Source organism: Chrysemys picta, chromosome 14, assembly GCF_011386835.1.
Source record: "Chrysemys picta bellii isolate R12L10 chromosome 14, ASM1138683v2, whole genome shotgun sequence".
NCBI classification, from domain to species: domain Eukaryota; kingdom Metazoa; phylum Chordata; order Testudines; family Emydidae; genus Chrysemys; species Chrysemys picta.
In genome coordinates this window covers 15,238,688-15,258,072 of record NC_088804.1, presented here as the reverse complement: position 1 = coordinate 15,258,072, position 19,385 = coordinate 15,238,688, and the positions used below count along the sequence as shown (strand labels likewise).

The following is a 19,385-nucleotide window of genomic DNA, read 5'->3' as shown; positions in this document are numbered from 1 at the left end:
TTTACATACGACAATAGTTTAGTTATATAATATACAGACATAGAGAGAGACCTTCTAAAAAACGTTAAAATGTATTACTGGCACACGAAACCTTAAATTAAAGTGAATAAATGAAGACTCGGCACACCGCTTTTGAAAGGTTGCCAACCCTGAACTAAACTATAGTCCCCCAAGAGCAATGAGTGCCTCTTTTGTTTACTATTTTCTTGCTGTCTTCCCACCACAACATAAACATACATCCCCCCACCATTTACCATGATGCTTTTTCATTTGTATTAGCCATGAAAAACGTGTCACAGACCGTGAAATCTGGCATCCCCCTATGAAATCTGGTCTTCTGTGTGCTTTTACGCTATACTACATCGATATCATGGGGGAGACCAGCGTTTCTCAAATTGGGGGTCCTGACCCAAAAGGGAGTTGCAGTGGGGTCAACAGATTATTTTAGGGGGGTCACAATATTGCCACCCTTACAGTGCAGAAGTAAGAGTGGCAATACCATACCATGTCATCCTTACTTCTGCGCTGCTGCTGGTGGCGGCTATGCCTTCAGAGCTGGACTCCCGGCCAGCAGCTGCTGCTCTCCAGCTGCCCAGCTCTGAAGGAACCCCCACCAGGTCCTAGCATGCTCGGATGCATGACGTGATCCAAGACGAGATCCTGTGTGCAGAGATGGGGAGGTCTTTCATCCTTTCCGCTATTTCTACAAAGTGTTGAGGCGACTTGCGGAATGGTTTTGTCCCTTCAATGTAAAAAGCCAAGGCTCACCTAACGTCCAAGAACTGTAGGCGCTGCTCTTCCCTGTGCGCATGCAGTTTAGGGTAAAAAAAATGGGAGAAAAATCAGTCGGTTGTAGTGGAACTGAGACACCATTTTGTGGAGAAATTTTGGATGTAGGTGTAGCTGAACCTTATCTTTAAAGAAAACTGTATATGGGTCTCCGCGGTGAAGGCCCGGATCTCTGACACTCATCTGGCTGACGTGATGGCTACCAGAAATGCAACCTTCCAAGAGAGGTGTAACAGCGAACATGTTAGCGGCTCGAACGGTGGGCCCATCAACTTTGATAAGACAAGGATCAGGTCCCAGGGCTGGATTGGATCTCTCATCTGAGGAAAAACTCTCTCCAAGCCTTTGAGGAAATAGCTTACCATCTCGTGAGATAAGACCGATATAGTGTCAACCTTGGAATGGAATGATGAGATGGCTGCCAGGTGGACCTTGATTGAAGAGCTAGGCCCTGCTGTTTCCGGGATAAGAGGTAATGCAAAATGAGCTGCAGGGATGCTTGCTTGGGCCGAACTCCACACTGTGAAGACCAAATCGCTTCCATTTTTCCCCAATAAGTAACTCTCATGGAGGGCTTCCTACTGCCCAAGAGGACTTTACGAACTTATAAAGAGCAAGCTTGCTCATCAGAGGTTAGCCACAAAGATTCCAGGCCTTTAGATGCAATGTGCTGAGGTTTGGGTGGAGCAATCAGGTCCAGGAATAACGGGGACCTAACTGGAGTGTCCACCAAAAGAATGGCTACTGCCAATGCTGTCTGGGCCATGCTGGAGCTATTAGAATGACCCGCGCTCACTCCTGCTTGATCTTCATCAGAACCTTGTGAATCAATAGGATGGGGGGAAAGCACAGAGCAGGTGAGTCGACCATGGCGCCAGGAAGGGCTCCGTTAGAGATGTGGGGCTGTGGTCCCTCAGGAAGCAGAACTGCTGATGCTTCCTGTTGGTGCAAGTGACAAACAAGTCTATGTGGGGAAATCCTCACTTGAGAAAGATGTCCCGTGTGACATCCAGGTGAAGAGACCACTCGTGGTCAGAAAAGAAGGGCTTCCTGAACTGAGCTTGCACCCCCGGTAGGTAAAATGCTTTGAGGCCAATTGAATTAGCAATGCAGAATTCCCACAGATGAACTGCCACCCAAAAGTGGGGGAAAGAATGAGCCCCTCCCTGTCTGTCGATATAGAATATGGCTGTGGTATTGTCCATAAGAACTGAGATTGTCCTGTTTGCAATGTGGAGCAAGAACGCCTGGCAAGCCAGGTGGACAGCTCTAAGTTCTCTGATATTGATATGAAGTGACAGATTCAGAGGTGACTGAGATGGGCTCTGCATCCCAGTGCTGAGGCATCGATGACCAGATATGTAGATGGCCGGGGCGTCGCAAAAGATACCCCCCCCCCCACACACACACACAGTGTTGCGGTCTAACCACCATGCCAGTGAATCTAGGACTTGAGAAGGTACTGTGAGAACCCTGTCCAGATGATGTCTGGAGGGCAAGTATATGTGGCCAACCAGGCTTGGAAAGGTCTGAGTCTCAGGCTTGCGTGACTGACACATAGGTGCACGATGACATGTGTCCGAGGAGGCTCAAGCAAACCTGAACCGTCATGATCAGTAGGGACTGAAGGGAGCTTATCAGAGATGAGATTGCGTAGAAACGGTCCTCAGGCAGAAGAGCTTTTGCCTGTAGGGAGTCAAGAATTACCCCCAAAAAACTCTATTCACTTCACAGGTATGAGGGTCAATTTCTGAACATTTATTAGGACTGGAAGGTTGATTGTATGAGAGTGATGTTGGCCTCCACCTGCACTCTGGACCAACCTTTGATCAGCCAATTGTTGAGGTATGGGAAAACGTAGACCCTCTTTTTCCTCAGAAAGGCCACCATCACTGCCATGCACTTGGTGAAGACTCTTGGGGCAGCTGACAGAACAAATGGCAGAGTCGTGAATTGGTAATGGGCCTGGTTCACGACAAACCTCAGGAATCTCCTGTGGCCCCAGAATATTGATATATGGAAGTATGTGTCTTTCAAGTCGACAGTGGCATACCAATCCCCTGGATCTTGAGACAGGACGATAGAGGCCAAGAAGACCATGTGAAACTTCAACTTCTTGAGATAGCAGTTGTGCCGCCACAGGTTTAGGATGGGTCTGAGACCTCCCTTGGCCTTGGGTATCAGAAAGTACTGGGAATAGAACCCTTTTCTCTTTAGATCTAGTGGAACCTCTTCCACCGCTTCCATTCAAAGGAGGGATCAAACTTCTTGCTCCAGCAGAAGCTCAGAGAATGGTCCCTGAAGAGGGACCGGGAAGGAGGATAGAGTAGAAAAACTGGAGGGTATACCCGGATTCCATTGTACTTAGGAGCCAGTGGTCTGAAGTAATGCATTCCCAGGCTTGGAGGAAAAAGGAAAGGCAGCTGGAAAATATAGGGTTGACTGGATCCTGTAAGAGGGCTGTTGGTAGGTCATCCTCGAATGCTACGTCAAAACAAGTACCGCGAAATGCCGGACTGACGTGGGGCCGGCTGAGAGGGCCCTGCGGAGGATGAGGATGGAGGCAGTCTTTGTCCAAACCCCCTGTTCCATCTCCTCCTCTGATCCTGCCTAGGTGGCTGAGAATAATATCGGCCAAACTGCTGAAGCCTGTAGGACTTCCTTGAATGTGCGGGCATGTATAGGCCCAGCAATTTCAGTGTCACTCCGGAGTCTTTAAGGCCATGGAGTCTGATGTCCATGAGCTCTGAAAAGAGCGAGGAACCTTTGAAAGGCAGATTCTGTATTGTCTGCTGCACCTCTTGCAGGAATCCTAATGACTGCAACCATGAGTTCCTGCACATGGTGACAGCTGTGGCCATTGTCCTGGCTGCAGAATCAGCAGTGTCTAGGGCTGCTTGCAAAGAGGTCCTGGCCACTGTTTTGCCCTCCTCTACAAGTCTTGGGGAAGCTTCTCCTTGAACTTGTCCTTTGCTCCCCACATATTAAAATCATAGTGAGCCAGCAGGTCTTGCTGGTTCACTATATGGAGTTGTAACACACACACCCATAGAATAAGCCTTTCTCCCCAGCAGATCTAGCTTCTTGGTGTTCTTTGCCTTCGGTGTCGGTCCCATCTGGCCTTGACGGTCCCTCTCATTGGCTGCCATCATCACAAGAGACCCTGGGGGAGGGTGAGAAAATAAACATGTGCAGCCTTTGGCTGGTACAAAGTACTTTCTTTCCCTACGCTTACTCATAGGATGGAGGGAGGCTGGATTTTGCCACAGAGATTTTATGGGATTCATAATAGCCTCATGGAGGGGAAGTGCTATCCTTGAGGCCCACCTGTCACTAGGATGTCCAGGAATCCCTCACAAGACTCCTTCACCTCCTCTGCTTAAATGCCTAAGTTAGATGCCACCCACTTTAGTAACTCCTGGTGGGCCCTGAAGATCGGAGACACCTCCTTGTCATCAATGCCTTATCAGGTGAGGAGGCAGCAGTGGTGCGCACGGTACCAGAACAGTGTCTGCCCTGCCTGCTTCAGGAGGAGCCTGCTTCTGCTGCTCCGTGTCAGATTTTGCAGTTCCCCGTGGTTGGTACCGGAGGTGGGTTCTGGGGTTTCATGGTGCGGTACCAGAAGGACTAGGCTCTCAGAGGCTAAAGAACACAAATATCTCAAACCGGAGCCTTGGTCTGGTGGAAACCCCCCCAGACTCCAAAACGGTCACTGCAACAATGCCAGTCTCCATGGTTCCATCAACCAAGCGCCCTGGTGCGCCATGGCAGTAGCCGTTCCAGCCACAAAAGACTGACGTGTGGAACGGTGCCGACGATCCTGAAGGCTTCGATGGTGTGAATAGACAGACGCTGCCTCTGACTCCGAAGAGGAAATGGAGGAGGAACAGGGAGGTGCCAAGCCATCCAGTGCCAGTGAGCGGTGCCGTGGAGAGGCCCTAGGAGAGGCACTCAAAGGGGGTTTTCCTCATGAGATTGGTCTCGGTGCCATTCTGACAGTAGCTGAGACCTCCCTATCTCCCTTCAGTACCGGCGGTGCCAAGTCCTTACCCTCTGGTGACCCCGGAAATGGAAGCAACAGCAGGTCCCTGGCCTCAACATATGCTTCTGGATCACAGGCACCTGGAAAGTTGTGTCTTCCAGATACCTTCCAGATACCTGTCAACGGGGGAGGGAGAGGAGGCGGTGTCACTTGTGATGGACTGCAAGGGGGTATAAGACACTACTTACCCTATACTCACCCTATAACTATGGCAAGATGGTGAGAACAGGGGTTGCCTTAGCCTGGTGATCCAAAAAGTGGGGTGGTGAACAATGGGATTCAATTCTGGGAAGAGTGCAAGTGGAAACCTGTCACTTGGAATAAGTGCCCACAGGAGACACTAGCAGAGATATCACATGTGCAGGTCATCCCTAGCCATCACACCTTTCTTAACCAATACACTTTCATGCTTCGACAACCACACTGTACTCTTGCCTTAGACTGATCAGAAAGCCCTGACTCCCAACAGTTAGTTTATAAACTAAAGACACACATGAATCAATGTTTTGTAACCTTTATCTTAAGGTATTTTATCCATTTTGGTATCAACTAAGCTGCAAATTCTTTGGCCCCAATCCAACAAAGCACTTACACACCTGCTTAACTTTGAAGTCACTGGATCTACTCACAACCTTAAAGGATCAGATGATATCCTGCTTCACAGGAAAAAGGCTAACTGGAAAAGGTGATCAGAAAATCAGAATAAAAAAATAGAGTGGTAACTGGATTTGTACCCAGCTATGAACAAAAATTAATGTATATCGAGAAGATTAAAAAATAGCTGGCCACATGATGGGTGAAATAGAAACAACTGTACAACCTCCAAATGATTGTATGGTATACACACACACACACACACCATAGTATAGTGCGTGGAGTCTGAATAACAGTGGCGCATATTTTGGGAGGGAATGTCAGACACGCCCTCTTGTCAGAGAGAAGTTATCACAGTGAAGGATGACAGTAAATAAGCCTACTTTTACTCTGGCTTCCTAGAGTGAAAGCATTAATGCAATTTTAAAATCCCAATGGATATAGCTTCCTCATTCAGCACATACTTAAGCACATGCCTAACTTTAATGGGATTATGTATGTGATTAAAAGTTAGTCATGAGTTTTAGCACCTTGCTCAATCAAGGCCTTGAAGTGTGGCCCATAATCATCAGTTATAGGAACTGAACTTTTCTATTACATGCATACTGGGCTAGAACTAGAAAGGCAGAAGAATCTTGCACATGCAGCACACTGAGAAAAAGACTGCTATTTTATAAATATACCTCTTTCTAGTTTCATTCTGTCAAGGATTTCACTTTTGTCTGCTAAGTCAGACTTTAAGGCAGTCTCAAGTTGAGCAATTTGTAATTTCAGTTGCTGTTCCTTTAACTTCCATTGCTGTTCATGGCTCACACTGAAGGCACTGCAATAAAACATGTGGCATGTGAAGAACTTTTAAAAATCAACTTCAACAAAAATAATAAAGAAAAAAGCTTTTAGTGGCACAGAGACTACTGTCATCATGTTTTAGGAATTAAGTAAACATATGCTGGTCTGCTGCTGTTGAAACCAAGGCGCCTTTCTCAGGCTGCGGTTAAAGAACATGAAAGAGTTTGTGGGATGAGCAAAGGAACTGGCCTTAATTTAGAGCTCCAAAGTCAGAAAAGTTGGCAGTGTGCAACATTTGTGGGACTAGAAAAGGAATTCAGATGCATATTCCAGGGGAATCCACAACTCCAAACCTCAGCAACAGACAACTGACAAAACCATTCTTTCCGCATACAAAACCTCTTAATGTAGAGACCTGTGATTACCCACCTGATCTCTTTTAACATCTGCGAAACATAGAACTGTTGCCCGTTCAAAGAAATATTACTATTACAGTTCTCATACTGTAAAATGATTCTGATTAAAACAAGACTACTTTGTGTCCTACTAAAAAAAAGCCTAGGGGATAATAACAACTATTTTTGTCGTAACACATTATTTGGTTCTAAACCGAAAACCTGTATGCAATAGGGATGGGACACAGAATTAGAATTTCTGAAACCATCACAAAAAATTATTCAGTTTGAAGCAAGAGTAAACATATTAAATGCTTCACAGTTAGAATAGAACATGTAAAGATATATGCAATGTGTTTTTGCATAGTTAACAAGATGAATGCTACTTTGTGCTGTTCACATCATTATTTAACAGTGCACTCATTGGCTTAAAAATGTTCTCCTGGGCTTCAGCAAATCATAAACTAGCTTATTCACCAAAGGGCAAATTGTAAAAAATGTTCTGCATTTTTGTGAATAATCTGAAACTGTACTTTAACTTCAATAATATATGAGGCAGCTCCTCATGAATCTGATTTGGAGAAGCTGATTCCAACTGGAATAGGTATGTAACAAAAACTACAAGCAAAAAACCCCCAAACTCACACAGATGTGCTTTCCACACCTAAATAGAAATGGAAATTGGATGTCTCAATGGATTGGCTGTGATAAAGTAAAAGTGAATTAACATCTAATGAATCAGGATTAGGATTTGCATAAGGAATTGAAGTAAGAATTATTGTAACATAAAATCTTGACCCTACTTTTTAGCTGACTAAAATAATTCCAAGATACTCGGGAACATCTCATGTTTTCCCTGAATGCAATAAGTGAAAAGTTAAATGTTCACCATTTGTTAATTTTCAATGCTATTAACATATTCTACAAAGAAATGAATTTGAGAGGCAGTGTGGCCTAGTTATTCAGTGTTTCTCAACTACCGGTCTATGGACCGGCGCCAGTCAGTGGCAGCCTCCTTGCTGGTCCGTGAGATTTCCCTGAGAGAGTTTAGGAAAGCAGAAAGCCAGTCCCTGGTATCAAAAAGGTTGAGAAACACTGGGCTAGTGGACAGTCAGAAGACTTGAGCTCTATTTCTGGTTCTGACACTAACTTGCTTTGTGATTCTGAACAAGTCACTTCCACTTCTCTGTGCCTCTCATTCTGCTCCCACCACTAGTCTGTCTGGTCTATTTAGATAGGAAACACTTCAGGACAGGGACTGTCTGATTCTGTGTTTGCAGAGTGCCTTTTACAATGGAGTACTGATTTTGGTTAGGGCCTTTACGTGCTACGGTAATATAAATAAGTAATAATGTGTACTTCTCCCTCCATTACTATAGTTTTGGAGAGGTTTCCTTGAATCCATGGTACCAGCAATATTTGGAAACATGTAGACTTACATTATTCATGTTTTGACTGACTGACTAATGTGAAGAATGGATTATTTCAACATAAATTATAAATGGTTAAATCTTGAACAAAAAAAAGTCATATGTCCTCAATCTTCACTCATCTGAAGAAGAAGAAATTGCAAGTTCTTGTGAGTATGCTACTATGTAGGTTTTCATCTATATTCACTGTTACTATGACTGTTTAATTGCTACATAACAAAATACAGGTCCACATTATTTCAGTTGTCAAAAATGCTATGCTCCAGTGCCCTTCATATGGGCACAAAGATCACCAGTTGTTCTGCCAGTAATATCAGAATTTTGATTATTTAAATTAAGAACAAATTTAGAAGTCAGTCCTTTCCAAGCCCACATAACGCTAATGTTAATATGTGTAAGTTAGTCTGAATTCAGTCCATAGCTATCTTCCCCTTTAAATTTAGGGTTACATTCCATTTGAATTTATGTGGGATTTCTTTTGAAATTACTATATTCCACCACACTTGGAGCCATCTGGGTAACTATAAATGGTAAGCCACATCTGAAACCATTTCCTTTGCATGGATTGTGTGCATGACCAGATCTGCATTACAAGAGCCTATGAAAACAATCCCTACAACCCTGTTATTCATGCAACTGGTTTTCTTGGATGTTGCCTAAATAATAAGACTTCACTGACAAACTCATACTTGTGTATGCAGTGTTGTGGTAGCCATGTCAGTCCCAGGATATTAGAAAGAGAAGGTGGGAAAGGTAATATCTTTTATTGGACCAACTTCTACATTTTCAAGTTTACGTAGAGCTCTTCTTCAGAAGTTAGAAAGCTTGTCTCTCTCAGAAGTTGGTCCAATAAAAAATATTACCTCACCCACCTTGTCTCTCTAAAACTCATACTTGCTCTCTGTAAAGTCTTGGGGCCAAAGCCTGCAGTACTGGCTTCAGCAAAACTACCACTGACTTCAAAGGATATTTCTGTGAATAAGGTATAGGGTAAGGAATGCAGGGGTTGAGTCTGTTATTTTCTAGCTCCTATATCATGATATCATCCCTTTGGCATCTGTGGTCACTGGTATGTCCACTGCTAGCAACAACAGTAAATATAGGCACAATCCATATGTGTAACAACATTGGAACTACAGAACAAAAGGTATAGCACACTCAGTTTGCTTCCAGTTTATTTACACTGGAGATTTACCTGTCTTCATTGGCTCTCTCTCTACAATATAATCCTTTATATTTGAAGGGACAGTGAAATCAATTGGATAAATGAAGTTATGGATGAACAGAGGGGTTATTTGAGGGAGGGAGGAATAACCCATGTGGCAGTTAACTGGGAGTTTCAGTTTATTGGGATACGGTTAAGTAATGTTTTAATTTATCAGTTTATTTTAAAGGTCTGTTCTTTTTAGTTGCCCCACTTAATCTTGCAAGGCAAGAGATAACTTCAAATAAGATTACAAGGTTTGCTTTAACAAAAGTTATTTCTTTGCATAATTGAAAAGGAGGAATTATGGTGCAATAAGAAATATTAATTCACCATTTAAAAGCCAGAGGAATCCACAACATCAAACCTCAGCAACAGACAACTGACAAAACCATTCTTTCCATATATAAAGCTTCTTCACGTAGAAAGCTGTCATTACCCACTTAGCCTTAAAACAATCCTTAAAAACAATTGGATCTCAAATGCTTTCACCTATTTACATTTTTTGTTTATTTTTTAGCAGGAAGGTAACAAATATAATAACAACTCAGCAAATATAATCAGATGTTATTGTATTTACTTCCCAGAGGTCCTCTAAAAGTTGCCAAGTTGACAAACTGCAAAATACAAGTTCAAACCACAAGTCATTTGGGGGTGGAGGGGAGAGGGGGCAAAAAGAAAAAAAGACTTCTAGCATTCTGGCTACTTCCCCAGGAAACTAATTAACTTTACAATATGTCCCTGATTATTTTAATTATTCCACCTGGACAGAAAAGGTCATGCTCTCCTTCTATTAGAAGAAAGACTGTTGCCTTCAATTCATGAAAAGTTTATTTCAACATCACTTTTTTCTCATTAAACTTTTGCAAATTGACTAATTATTTCAATTTTCTATTCTGCATTAGAGACTGAGTTGCACCTTATCAAGCTTCATGTTCAGAAGATTTAGTATTTAATATTTTATTTATGTGATTCTAAACACTGCTGACAGGGTTTACACAGGCTATTATCTCCAAGAGCCTTCACATAAGCTTTAAGTAGAACCAGCACAAAGGAAACAGTTGCTATTAAAATAAACACAATTAGAAAATGTCATCAAAGCCTCACTTCACTTCTACTGCAGGGATGGGAGGAGTAATTCAAGAAAATATCATCCAAGAAAATAAATTTAATCTGCAGAATCCTACGTCCAAAGATACATGGATTCCTTATCATTCAAAAAGCAGCCACATACACTGTTTCTAATGTAAATTCACACCTACTCCTGAACATCTTGCCTTGATGGTCAAAATTATACGACCTATACTACTGACTGTTCCTTTAATGGATTTTTTTAAAATGAGTTTAATACTTGAAAAGCACTGGATTGACAGTCCTGGAGGCTCAAGCCCTTTCTTTGTCAACAAAATATGCAACACAGGCATGGCAGCATAAGTTTCCACGTACACTTATGGATGAGAGAATCCCTAGGAACTGGAGTGAGAAATAGTTAAGTCTATATAGATATAGATATAAAAGAGGAGCTAGGAAACAAGAAAGGGAGTCAAGTGACATTAAAAAATCATTTATAATTTACCTGTTATATAGTTTATCATAATTTTCCTTTAAAAGATCCCTCTCCTTTTCTAGGTCATTAATTCTATCCTGCAACTAAAATGAAGAAGAAAACTACATGTAATGCACAGCATAGAAGAAAATTAAAAACAACAAGTTATAAAGGTGATTAGCAAATATCTGTAGACACTGTCAAACATGCTTTTATTTTTTAATTCAGCATTGTGTGCAATAGTCTCTTAAAAGCATAAAAATAATATTTTTTCCCCACCAATATATCTCCACTTGGACAACAATTATTTTTTTCATGTTGTTTATGGAGATGAAATTAACAAGTCTGGTCTGTGTTTAATAACAGCATCTAATTATATTGTGGTTTATGCCAAGAAGATTTGTTTTTGGCACTAACAATTGTGATGATCTTAGTACTGTTCTAGGAATGGTGTTAGCTAGTTAGTGGCTTCTGTATAGTTAATTTTGTTTTGAATCAGCCAAACAAAAACAGATATTGTTGACTGCTTGCTTTCAAAATGTCCATTGAAGGGAGATAAGAATTTTAAAGCCATTAGACATTTATAAAAAAATAAGAACTTTCCCAAGTATATTATTACAATTTAGTGGCTATTAGATATAATAATATCCAATAACCACTAAATAAAAAAGGATGAGTTTCTTTAAGCTTAAGCTTTGTCAATGTAACAATAAATTCATAATGAGCCAACCTTTAGGCATGACTAAATGTAGCAAGATATACAATGGAAGAACCTGAACTATGATCCAGCAAACCCCTTCTCCTGCACAGAGTCAATGGAACTACTAAGGGATTAAGGAATGGACTGAATGATCGGGCCCTATATCTGGATCAACGCTGACTGTGGCACTTCTATTCTTCTGGCTAATGGAGATCAGGAACAGAAAAAGTGATTGATTTGAGCTTCCAGGTGGAAAGGACAGTCATCTGTTATGTGAAAAAATCATTTAAAAAGATTTTAGGTAGATGTTCAAACTTGCTGTGATTCAAAAATGTGGTGCTAAGGAATCTCAGTAAAAATCAATCAAGAAAATATGTACTATGGCTGTTTTTTGGAACAAGTATTTCTAAATACTAATGCTTACCTGAATACTCCTCTAACTCTAAGCATAGGAAATATTTTGAAATGTACAATATCTCTGATACATGTAACAGAACTCACTATATTAAAATAACCAAATTTTCACCGATCAATGAAGTCAGCCTAATGTCAACATGAAAGTTCAAATGTATGCAGAAAAACAGAGGTCAAATATGTAAACAGCCTATTTGAACAAGCAGCAAATATAGGATATAATTTCTAGACAGAGGGAGTCAGAAGTTAAATCTATACTATACTTTTCTCTTAACCAAAAAGAGAATCAGCAGTGATTTGCAGAGCAACATTTAGATAATCTCTTTAATTGAAAATACAATTTTCTCACTAATAATTAGATTTGAATGCAGATCAATGCGTGAGCCATATGGAATCTCACCTCTTCTATCCTTTGTTTTGAAAATGTCATCGACTGTAATTCTCTCTCAAGATGGAGGCACTTTAAACGTTGTTCTTTAAGCTGCAGATTGAGTTCATTCCCGTTTGCCATTAAAGCATCATGGCTGGCCTTAAGGTTCTTTTGATTCTATAAAAAGGAATGGAGAAGAAAAAAAGAAAAGGTTAAGCTTCCAATAATAACACAATGATGAAATAATTCCTGAGTTATAAATACGTATATATTCAAATAGTAGTTGATCTTGCAAACCAGCACATAATACACATTTTCAACTCAGCCAACAGGAGGCACTCTTGAACTAAGTTTGACCCTCTGTAGGAACTGAAAGATCAGTGTCAGCACACATGGCCAACAGAAAGGTGGTGTTTTTTCCTCTCCTCAACATTAACATCTTACAGTTAGTTGTGATGAGAAGGACCAAAACTACATCTGTTAAAGCAACTAAAACATTTTGCTGTGGTTACAGTGGTTAGATGTGCTGACCAAAAACACTGCAATAACAAGCAAAAGTTAAGGCTGACCACAGCTATGCTAATCGCAGAACTTGACAGCTCTGCTAACCCATAGTTTTAGATATTCATTTGATTTATATTCACAATTCACTCAGATACATTTCCTTGGAAATAATAATTTAATGAAAGGCTTACAATTTCTTTTAAAATTTAACCTACTTTGTTGGATTAAATGTAGATACTTTAACCATCCTTAATATTAGTGTAAGATGCTGGTAGAACCTCATTTCCAGCATATTACTGATGATTATACCCCTCATATTTCACAGTGTTTTAGTAATACCGATTCATTATAAAGAATTTCACTGTAAATCACATTCAGACAAATATGGCTGTTAGGCTGTTTTGTTTCTGGTCAGTCTGCTATTTAACATTCTCTAAACCCAACATGTAATTATATAAATATAGGAGTCTTTTATGGATGGCTTTGGATGGGAGAAGTTAGTTTTCATGTTTTCCACAATTCTATACCATGTAATATTTTCAGGAGTTTAAGACAGAAACTGATAGAGAACTCTGTGCAATTTTGTTGTCTTTTCTGAGAAGTCTATGTGCAGAATGACTACTCTCAAAAATGACTGAAGAAAAAGTCATCCACTTGATCTTTTACCTCCCATTTATCCATAATATAAACCTTATGTAAAACATCAAATATGGCAGATGCTCTTATCCCAGAGAAATTGCAGAACAAATTAAGTATATTATCCATAGTCCTCATCACTTATTTGCAGCCTTTGACTCCTTTCTTAAGCCAGTTATGGGCAACTGCACCTGTATTCCTCCTCTATAGTCCAGCGAGCGCACTCACTTTAGGCTTCCAGCACCACAGCCATTGCCTTTCTTCGGGGGAGGCACATGTCTCTCCACCTTCTGATCGGGGTGGAAGAACAGTTCCCTACCTATATTTTGGCCTCCCTAGAAACAGGCAGACAGGCCTGCTTTGCTTTCTCCTCAGAGATGGTAGACTGTAATTTTCAACAGGTAGAAGCTACCACAGTACTTTCTAAGCATGTACCGGTACGTTTATTTTTAAGGTAAGAGCATTACGGAGAAAACATACTAAAAACAATCAATCTACACCCATGTCAATAAGCTTACCAAAGATCACCTCTAACACCATCATCTGGGTGGTGATTAGTCTATCAAACCCCACACAAGGTTTTTTCCTGAGATTACAAGTTTATCACAGCTTCAGCTCAGAACAAACCTGCTCATTTATCTGAGCCCCCTCCTATCTTCAGTCTGGGTCTTTGAAGTGACCATGAATAGATAACACTGGTCTACAATTTTTGAGAAGTCGTCTGCTTCAGAGATAAAATGTGCTATTTATTATGTATTTTGATGTGCTGAATTCAAATATGACAATTAAAATAACTGATTGGCTACTGTTTCTAAGATATTTAAGTTTTTACATTTTATGTCTATGTATATTGTGTAGATAGTAGAGTTTTAATCATAAATTGTAAACCTAGGTCTTTTCATGTGTTTATGGTTGCTTTACATGATAATATTTCACCTGTCCTGTTTACGTAACACTTTAAAAATCAGCAAAAGGGTTATATAAATAAAATTTATGATGAAACAAAAGGCAAAAAACTATTACGTACATAGTTTAGTCCTATTCAGTGTCTACTCGGCGCTTCTTGGCTTGTCTCTTGTATTCATTAAATGGAGCATCTCTTGTCACTGTCCTGCAACCATTGATGGGCTCCATTTGCCCTGATAGCGTTTCTCCATTGTTGCAATGTCCTGGTGAAATCGCTCGCTGTGCTCGTCGCTCACTGCTCCGCAGTTCGGTGGAAAAAAATCTAGATGAGGGTGCAAAAAATGTATCTTTAGTGACATGTTGCAACCAAGGCTTTTGTATGCCTTCAGGAGGTTTTCCACCAACAACCTGTAGTTGTCTGCCTTGTTGTTTCCGAGAAAATTTATTGCCACTAACTGGAAGGCTTTCCATGCCGTCTTTTCCTTGCCATGCAGTGCATGGTCAAATGCATCATGAAGTTCACGAATCTGAGGATCAACAAAGACACCTTCCTTTATCTTAGCTTCACTTAACCTTGGAAATTTTCCACGGAGGTACTTGAAAGCTACTTGTGTTTTGTTAATGGCCTTGACAAAGTTCTTCATCAGACCCAGCTTGATGTGTAAGGGTGGTAACAAAATCTTCCTTGATTCAACAAGTGGTGGATGCTGAACCCTTTTCCTCCCAGGCTCCAATGACTGTCGGAGTGGCCAACCTTTCTTGATGTAGTGGGAATCTCTTGCACGACTATCCCATTCGCAGAGAAAACAGCAGTACTTTGTGTATCCAGTCTGCAGACCAAGCAAGAGAGCAACAACCTTCAAATCGCCACAAAGCTGCCACTGATGTTGGTCATAGTTTATGCACCTCAAAAGTTGTTTCATGTTGCCATAGGTTTCCTTCATATGGACTGCATGAGCAACCGGAATTGATGGCAAAACATTGCCATTATGCAGTAAAACAGCTTTAAGACTCGTCTTCGATGAATCAATGAACAGTTTCCACTCATCTGGATCGTGAACGATGTTGAGGGCTGCCATCACACCATCGATGTTGTTGTAGGCTACAAAATCACCTTCCATGAAGAAGAATGGGACAAGATCCTTTTGACGGTCACGGAAACCCTAACATCACCTGCGAGGAGATTCCACTGCTATAGTCTGGAGCCCAACAGCTCTGCCTTACTCTTGGGTAGTTCCAAATCCCTGACAAGGTCATTCAGTTCACCTTGTGTTATGAGGTGTGGTTCAGAGGAGGAGGATGGGAGAAAATGTGGATCCTGTGACATTGATGGTTCAGGACCAGAAGTTTCATCCTCTTCCTCGTCTGACTCAAGTCAGAATGATTCTGGTGCATCGGGAACCGGCAGTCCTTCTCTGTGGGGTACTGGGCGTATAGCTGATGGAATGTTTGGATAATGCACAGTCCACTTTTTCTTCTTTGACGCACCTTTCCCAACTGGAGGCACCATGCAGAAGTAACAATTGCTGGTATGATCTGTTGGCTCTCTCCAAATCATTGGCACTGCAAAAGGCATAGATTTCCTTTTCCTGTTCAACCACTGGCGAAGATTTGTTGCACAAGTGTTGCAGCATATGTGTGGGGCCCACCTCTTGTCCTGATCTCCAATTTTGCAGCCAAAATAAAGGTGATAGGCTTTCTTAACCATAGTGGTTATACTGCGCTTTTGTGATGCAAAAGTCACTTCACCACAAACATAGAAGAAGTTATCTGCACTGTTCACACAAGTACGAGGCATCTCTGCTCACTTTGGCTAAACAGAAATGTGTCCCTTTGCAAAATCAAACACTAACAAATAAGAGAGCACGACACTGTATGATTTCTAGAGCTGATATAGGGCAATTTGTTCAGCAGAGTGATGTAAGCTTCGTTATGATTGCATCATCCATGACTTCTAGGAATAACATGATGCAATTCATATCATGGATGATGCAATACCAGCTTCAGATTGCATCATTCATTGTTTTGCCTAAAAAGCAAGTACTGTCCAAACCCAGTCATAGATTTATTCATAGATCCAGTCAAAGATGTATTTTAGTCATTTCTGGTTTAAATTGAGATCCCTTCCCTTTATAACTCACTTATCCTCCACCATTCCCAAGTCAAGGGTCGTATATACTGACCCAATAGCATATCTTGAAAACTAGAAACAATCAACAATTTTAAGCATCATTTTCGTTCTCAGTGATCCAGAATTAGTAAAGTTTGACTACATTTATTTCAGAAGCATTTTGGCTGTAGAGAAGTGTAATTGGACAGACAATAGGTTTCTGTCCAAGGTGTGGCTTCAAAAGAATGGATCCCGGGGTGGGTCATTTGCATTCCCCCTCCTCCCAAGTATTTCCTATAAATTCCCCCTAATTTGTGTAGCACATTGTTTCAAAGAGTCCTTTCAAGCACATAACACATCCTAGGGTTTACATTAAATAAGTTAACACAATAACAAGTAAGTATTTGCATTTTTAATATGATGAACTCCTAAAATTAATTCCAAAAGGTTAAACTAGGCTATCGCAGGATATTGTCATATCTGTCACACTCCCCTGCCTTCTTCCCCATTTTTTATCTCTGCACATTATTTGTTACCTTCTTTAAAGAGAAAAAAAAACTGACAAAATCTGCTGAGAACTCTTTATCCCACCTTCTTTCCACTCATTTCCCTTCTCCTCAAACTCCTCCCCTTCTCCCCAGTCATCAGTCTTGATGTTCTCCATCTCTAATCTCTTCCATTCCAACTTCCTTACTTACATTACCCTTCGACTCAACCCCTCCCTTGCCCTACTTCTCAACCTCTCATTATCCTATGGTTCTTCCCTCTCTCAAAATATACATGCCCTCAACTCTCCTAATCTCAGTAAATAAAAATCCCTCAATATTACCTGCATTTCCATGTACCACCCCATCTTTCTCCTTCTCTTCATCTCTCAAATCACTAAACATATAGTCTACAATCAATGCACCGATTTTCTCTTGTCCTAGTCTATCTCAGATCCCTTCTAATCTGGCTTCCGATCTTTTTAAACTTTACTGAAACTTTATTCACTAGAATTTCTAAGAACCCACTCCCAGACAACCTAGGGCTTGTAGGCTATCCTCATCTTCCACAATCTCTCTTTTCTTTTTGATACATACTGTCGATCCTGCTCTTGACATCTTGGGTGAAAACCTGGTCCCATTAAAGTCCATGGGAGTTTTGCTATTGACTTCAATGAGGTCAGGATTTCACCCTTTATCTTCACTGGTCTTTTAAGATACAGTCTTCTCCTCGTTCTCCTTCTACAACTCTGACCATTCTTTCAACATCTCTTATAGTGAGTTCTCCTCCTCCCCTCCCCTACTCTCTCTGGCAGAGGGGCTTTGAGCTTGGCCCTTTTCTGTTCTCATTTTACACCCTGTCTCAAGCTGGTAACTGGGTTCGTGATTTCTAGTTTTTTGGATTTCACTGGTGTCTTGCACTTTATCCTTTGCGAAACATGCCTGCACATAAAAAAATAAAGGGCTTGATTTTGATTGCACTTATACTGGTGTAAATCAGGAGTAACTTCATTGAGATTAATGGCACTACACTGCAGTAAAAGTACCTGATAGAATCAGGCCACAGAATCAAATCGGATCTCAATTACATCTGTGCAATCAATAGTTGCCCTGGAGTAAGTGAGAGCAGAATTAACTCCTTAGAACTAAAATTGGAAACAACATAAAATAATAATAATTTAGCAAATATCGCTCTATGGTTCATGAAATCCAGAATATCAGTTTCAGAATCAAGACCTCTTTATTTTTTTTAATATTGGCATAAGGGATAGTAAATAAATAATCAGAAGAGAGTTTCTAAGCAGATTGCATGATTCTTTCATCCAGACGGCCCACACAATGATGACTGTCACTATATTAAAACACTTTCTCTAGGAGTGTATGATAACATGGACATATTTCAGGCCATTAGCTAGAGTAGGATCTTCAGCTTTTATCCCCTGGTTGCACAGTAATTGTGCTGGTCCAGATTAAAAGGGAAAATGGGCAGATAGTATTTGCATTTCAACTGGTGGAAATTGAAAGTACATCGTAATTAATTTCACTATTTATGAAAACAAGTATACTTCTGAAATACATATCACTACTGAATGGTGCTACACTATCAATATCTGTTGGTTTGCTATTCAAATTAGAAATTCTGTGCTGTTTTCTATGATTAGTTACATTTCATAATTATCACTAAAACTGTGTGTGTCTTATTTACTTTTTTCAGGATGATAACTTTATCTCGGGGTTCTCTGACCGTAGCAAATACTTGAGCTTTGCTCTTCGGGTTTAATGACACCCATATGAACCCGCGATGGAATTATAGCCCTCTATTTCAGTTGCTTGTTATTTATTCTGTATTTACTGATCCCTTATTCTGCACTGTTAGCACTGCAACTGTCCATCAAGGGTTTCTTTGGCCTGAAGGTTTAAAAATGTGTCACTCTTATTTCAGTAAGTTTTCTGACTTAGAAACTTATTATTTGTTGGATCACTATTTCAGTTTCCAACTATGAAGGAAGTTTGCACAGGCATAAACAGAAAATCAATTGCTTATACGAATTTGAAAGAAAGGTTTAACATCAGAAAAAGCCAAAGGATTTGAACGTTTCACTTACTGTGAATTAAATGACACCCTTGTCAGATGTGAGAAACAATAGCCCCAAACTATACCCCTTATAAATAACAAATACATCTGGTACTGCTACATTTTAAGGAGGGGGACCCCCTCTAGCCGCACAGGTTCATTGCCTGAAGGGTCCAAACAGCACAGAGGGGAAATGGTTAGCTGCCTCACTGCCATTGTCCCACTTCTCCCTGGACCAGCACAGGGCTCTCCATGGGTATACATGAGAGGGGAAGGGGGAGCAGGCAGCAAGGATATGGACCTTCAGACCTCATGTATGGAGTCCACCATGCAGCAAATAGCCTGACTTCTGGTGGTTATTTTACAGAAAATTATGCTTCATGTGATTTAAACTGGT

The 19,385-nt window shown here is 40.8% G+C and overlaps 1 protein-coding gene across 15 annotated transcripts in view; it reads right to left on the bottom strand.

The window, feature by feature from the left end:
- Window positions 1–19,385, bottom strand: part of RPGRIP1L (RPGRIP1 like) — a 128,685-nt gene that overhangs the window by 81,498 nt on the left and 27,802 nt on the right. For 9 of the 15 annotated variants that reach the window (XR_010592533.1, XR_010592532.1, XR_010592536.1 and 6 more), the window contains 3 exons: window positions 12,304–12,450; window positions 10,820–10,893; window positions 6,109–6,248 (listed from right to left, as the gene is read on the bottom strand). Coding sequence is in view for 7 of the 15 variants with exons in the window: in XM_065567019.1 (XP_065423091.1) it covers window positions 6,109–6,248; window positions 10,820–10,893; window positions 12,304–12,450 (361 nt within the window). In the remaining 8 variants the exon portion in view is untranslated. Of the gene's footprint in view, window positions 1–6,108; window positions 6,249–10,819; window positions 10,894–12,303; window positions 12,451–19,385 lie in introns of those variants that run through there. The other 6 variants (XR_010592534.1, XM_065567021.1, XR_006174959.2 and 3 more) reach the window with 4 other exon arrangements.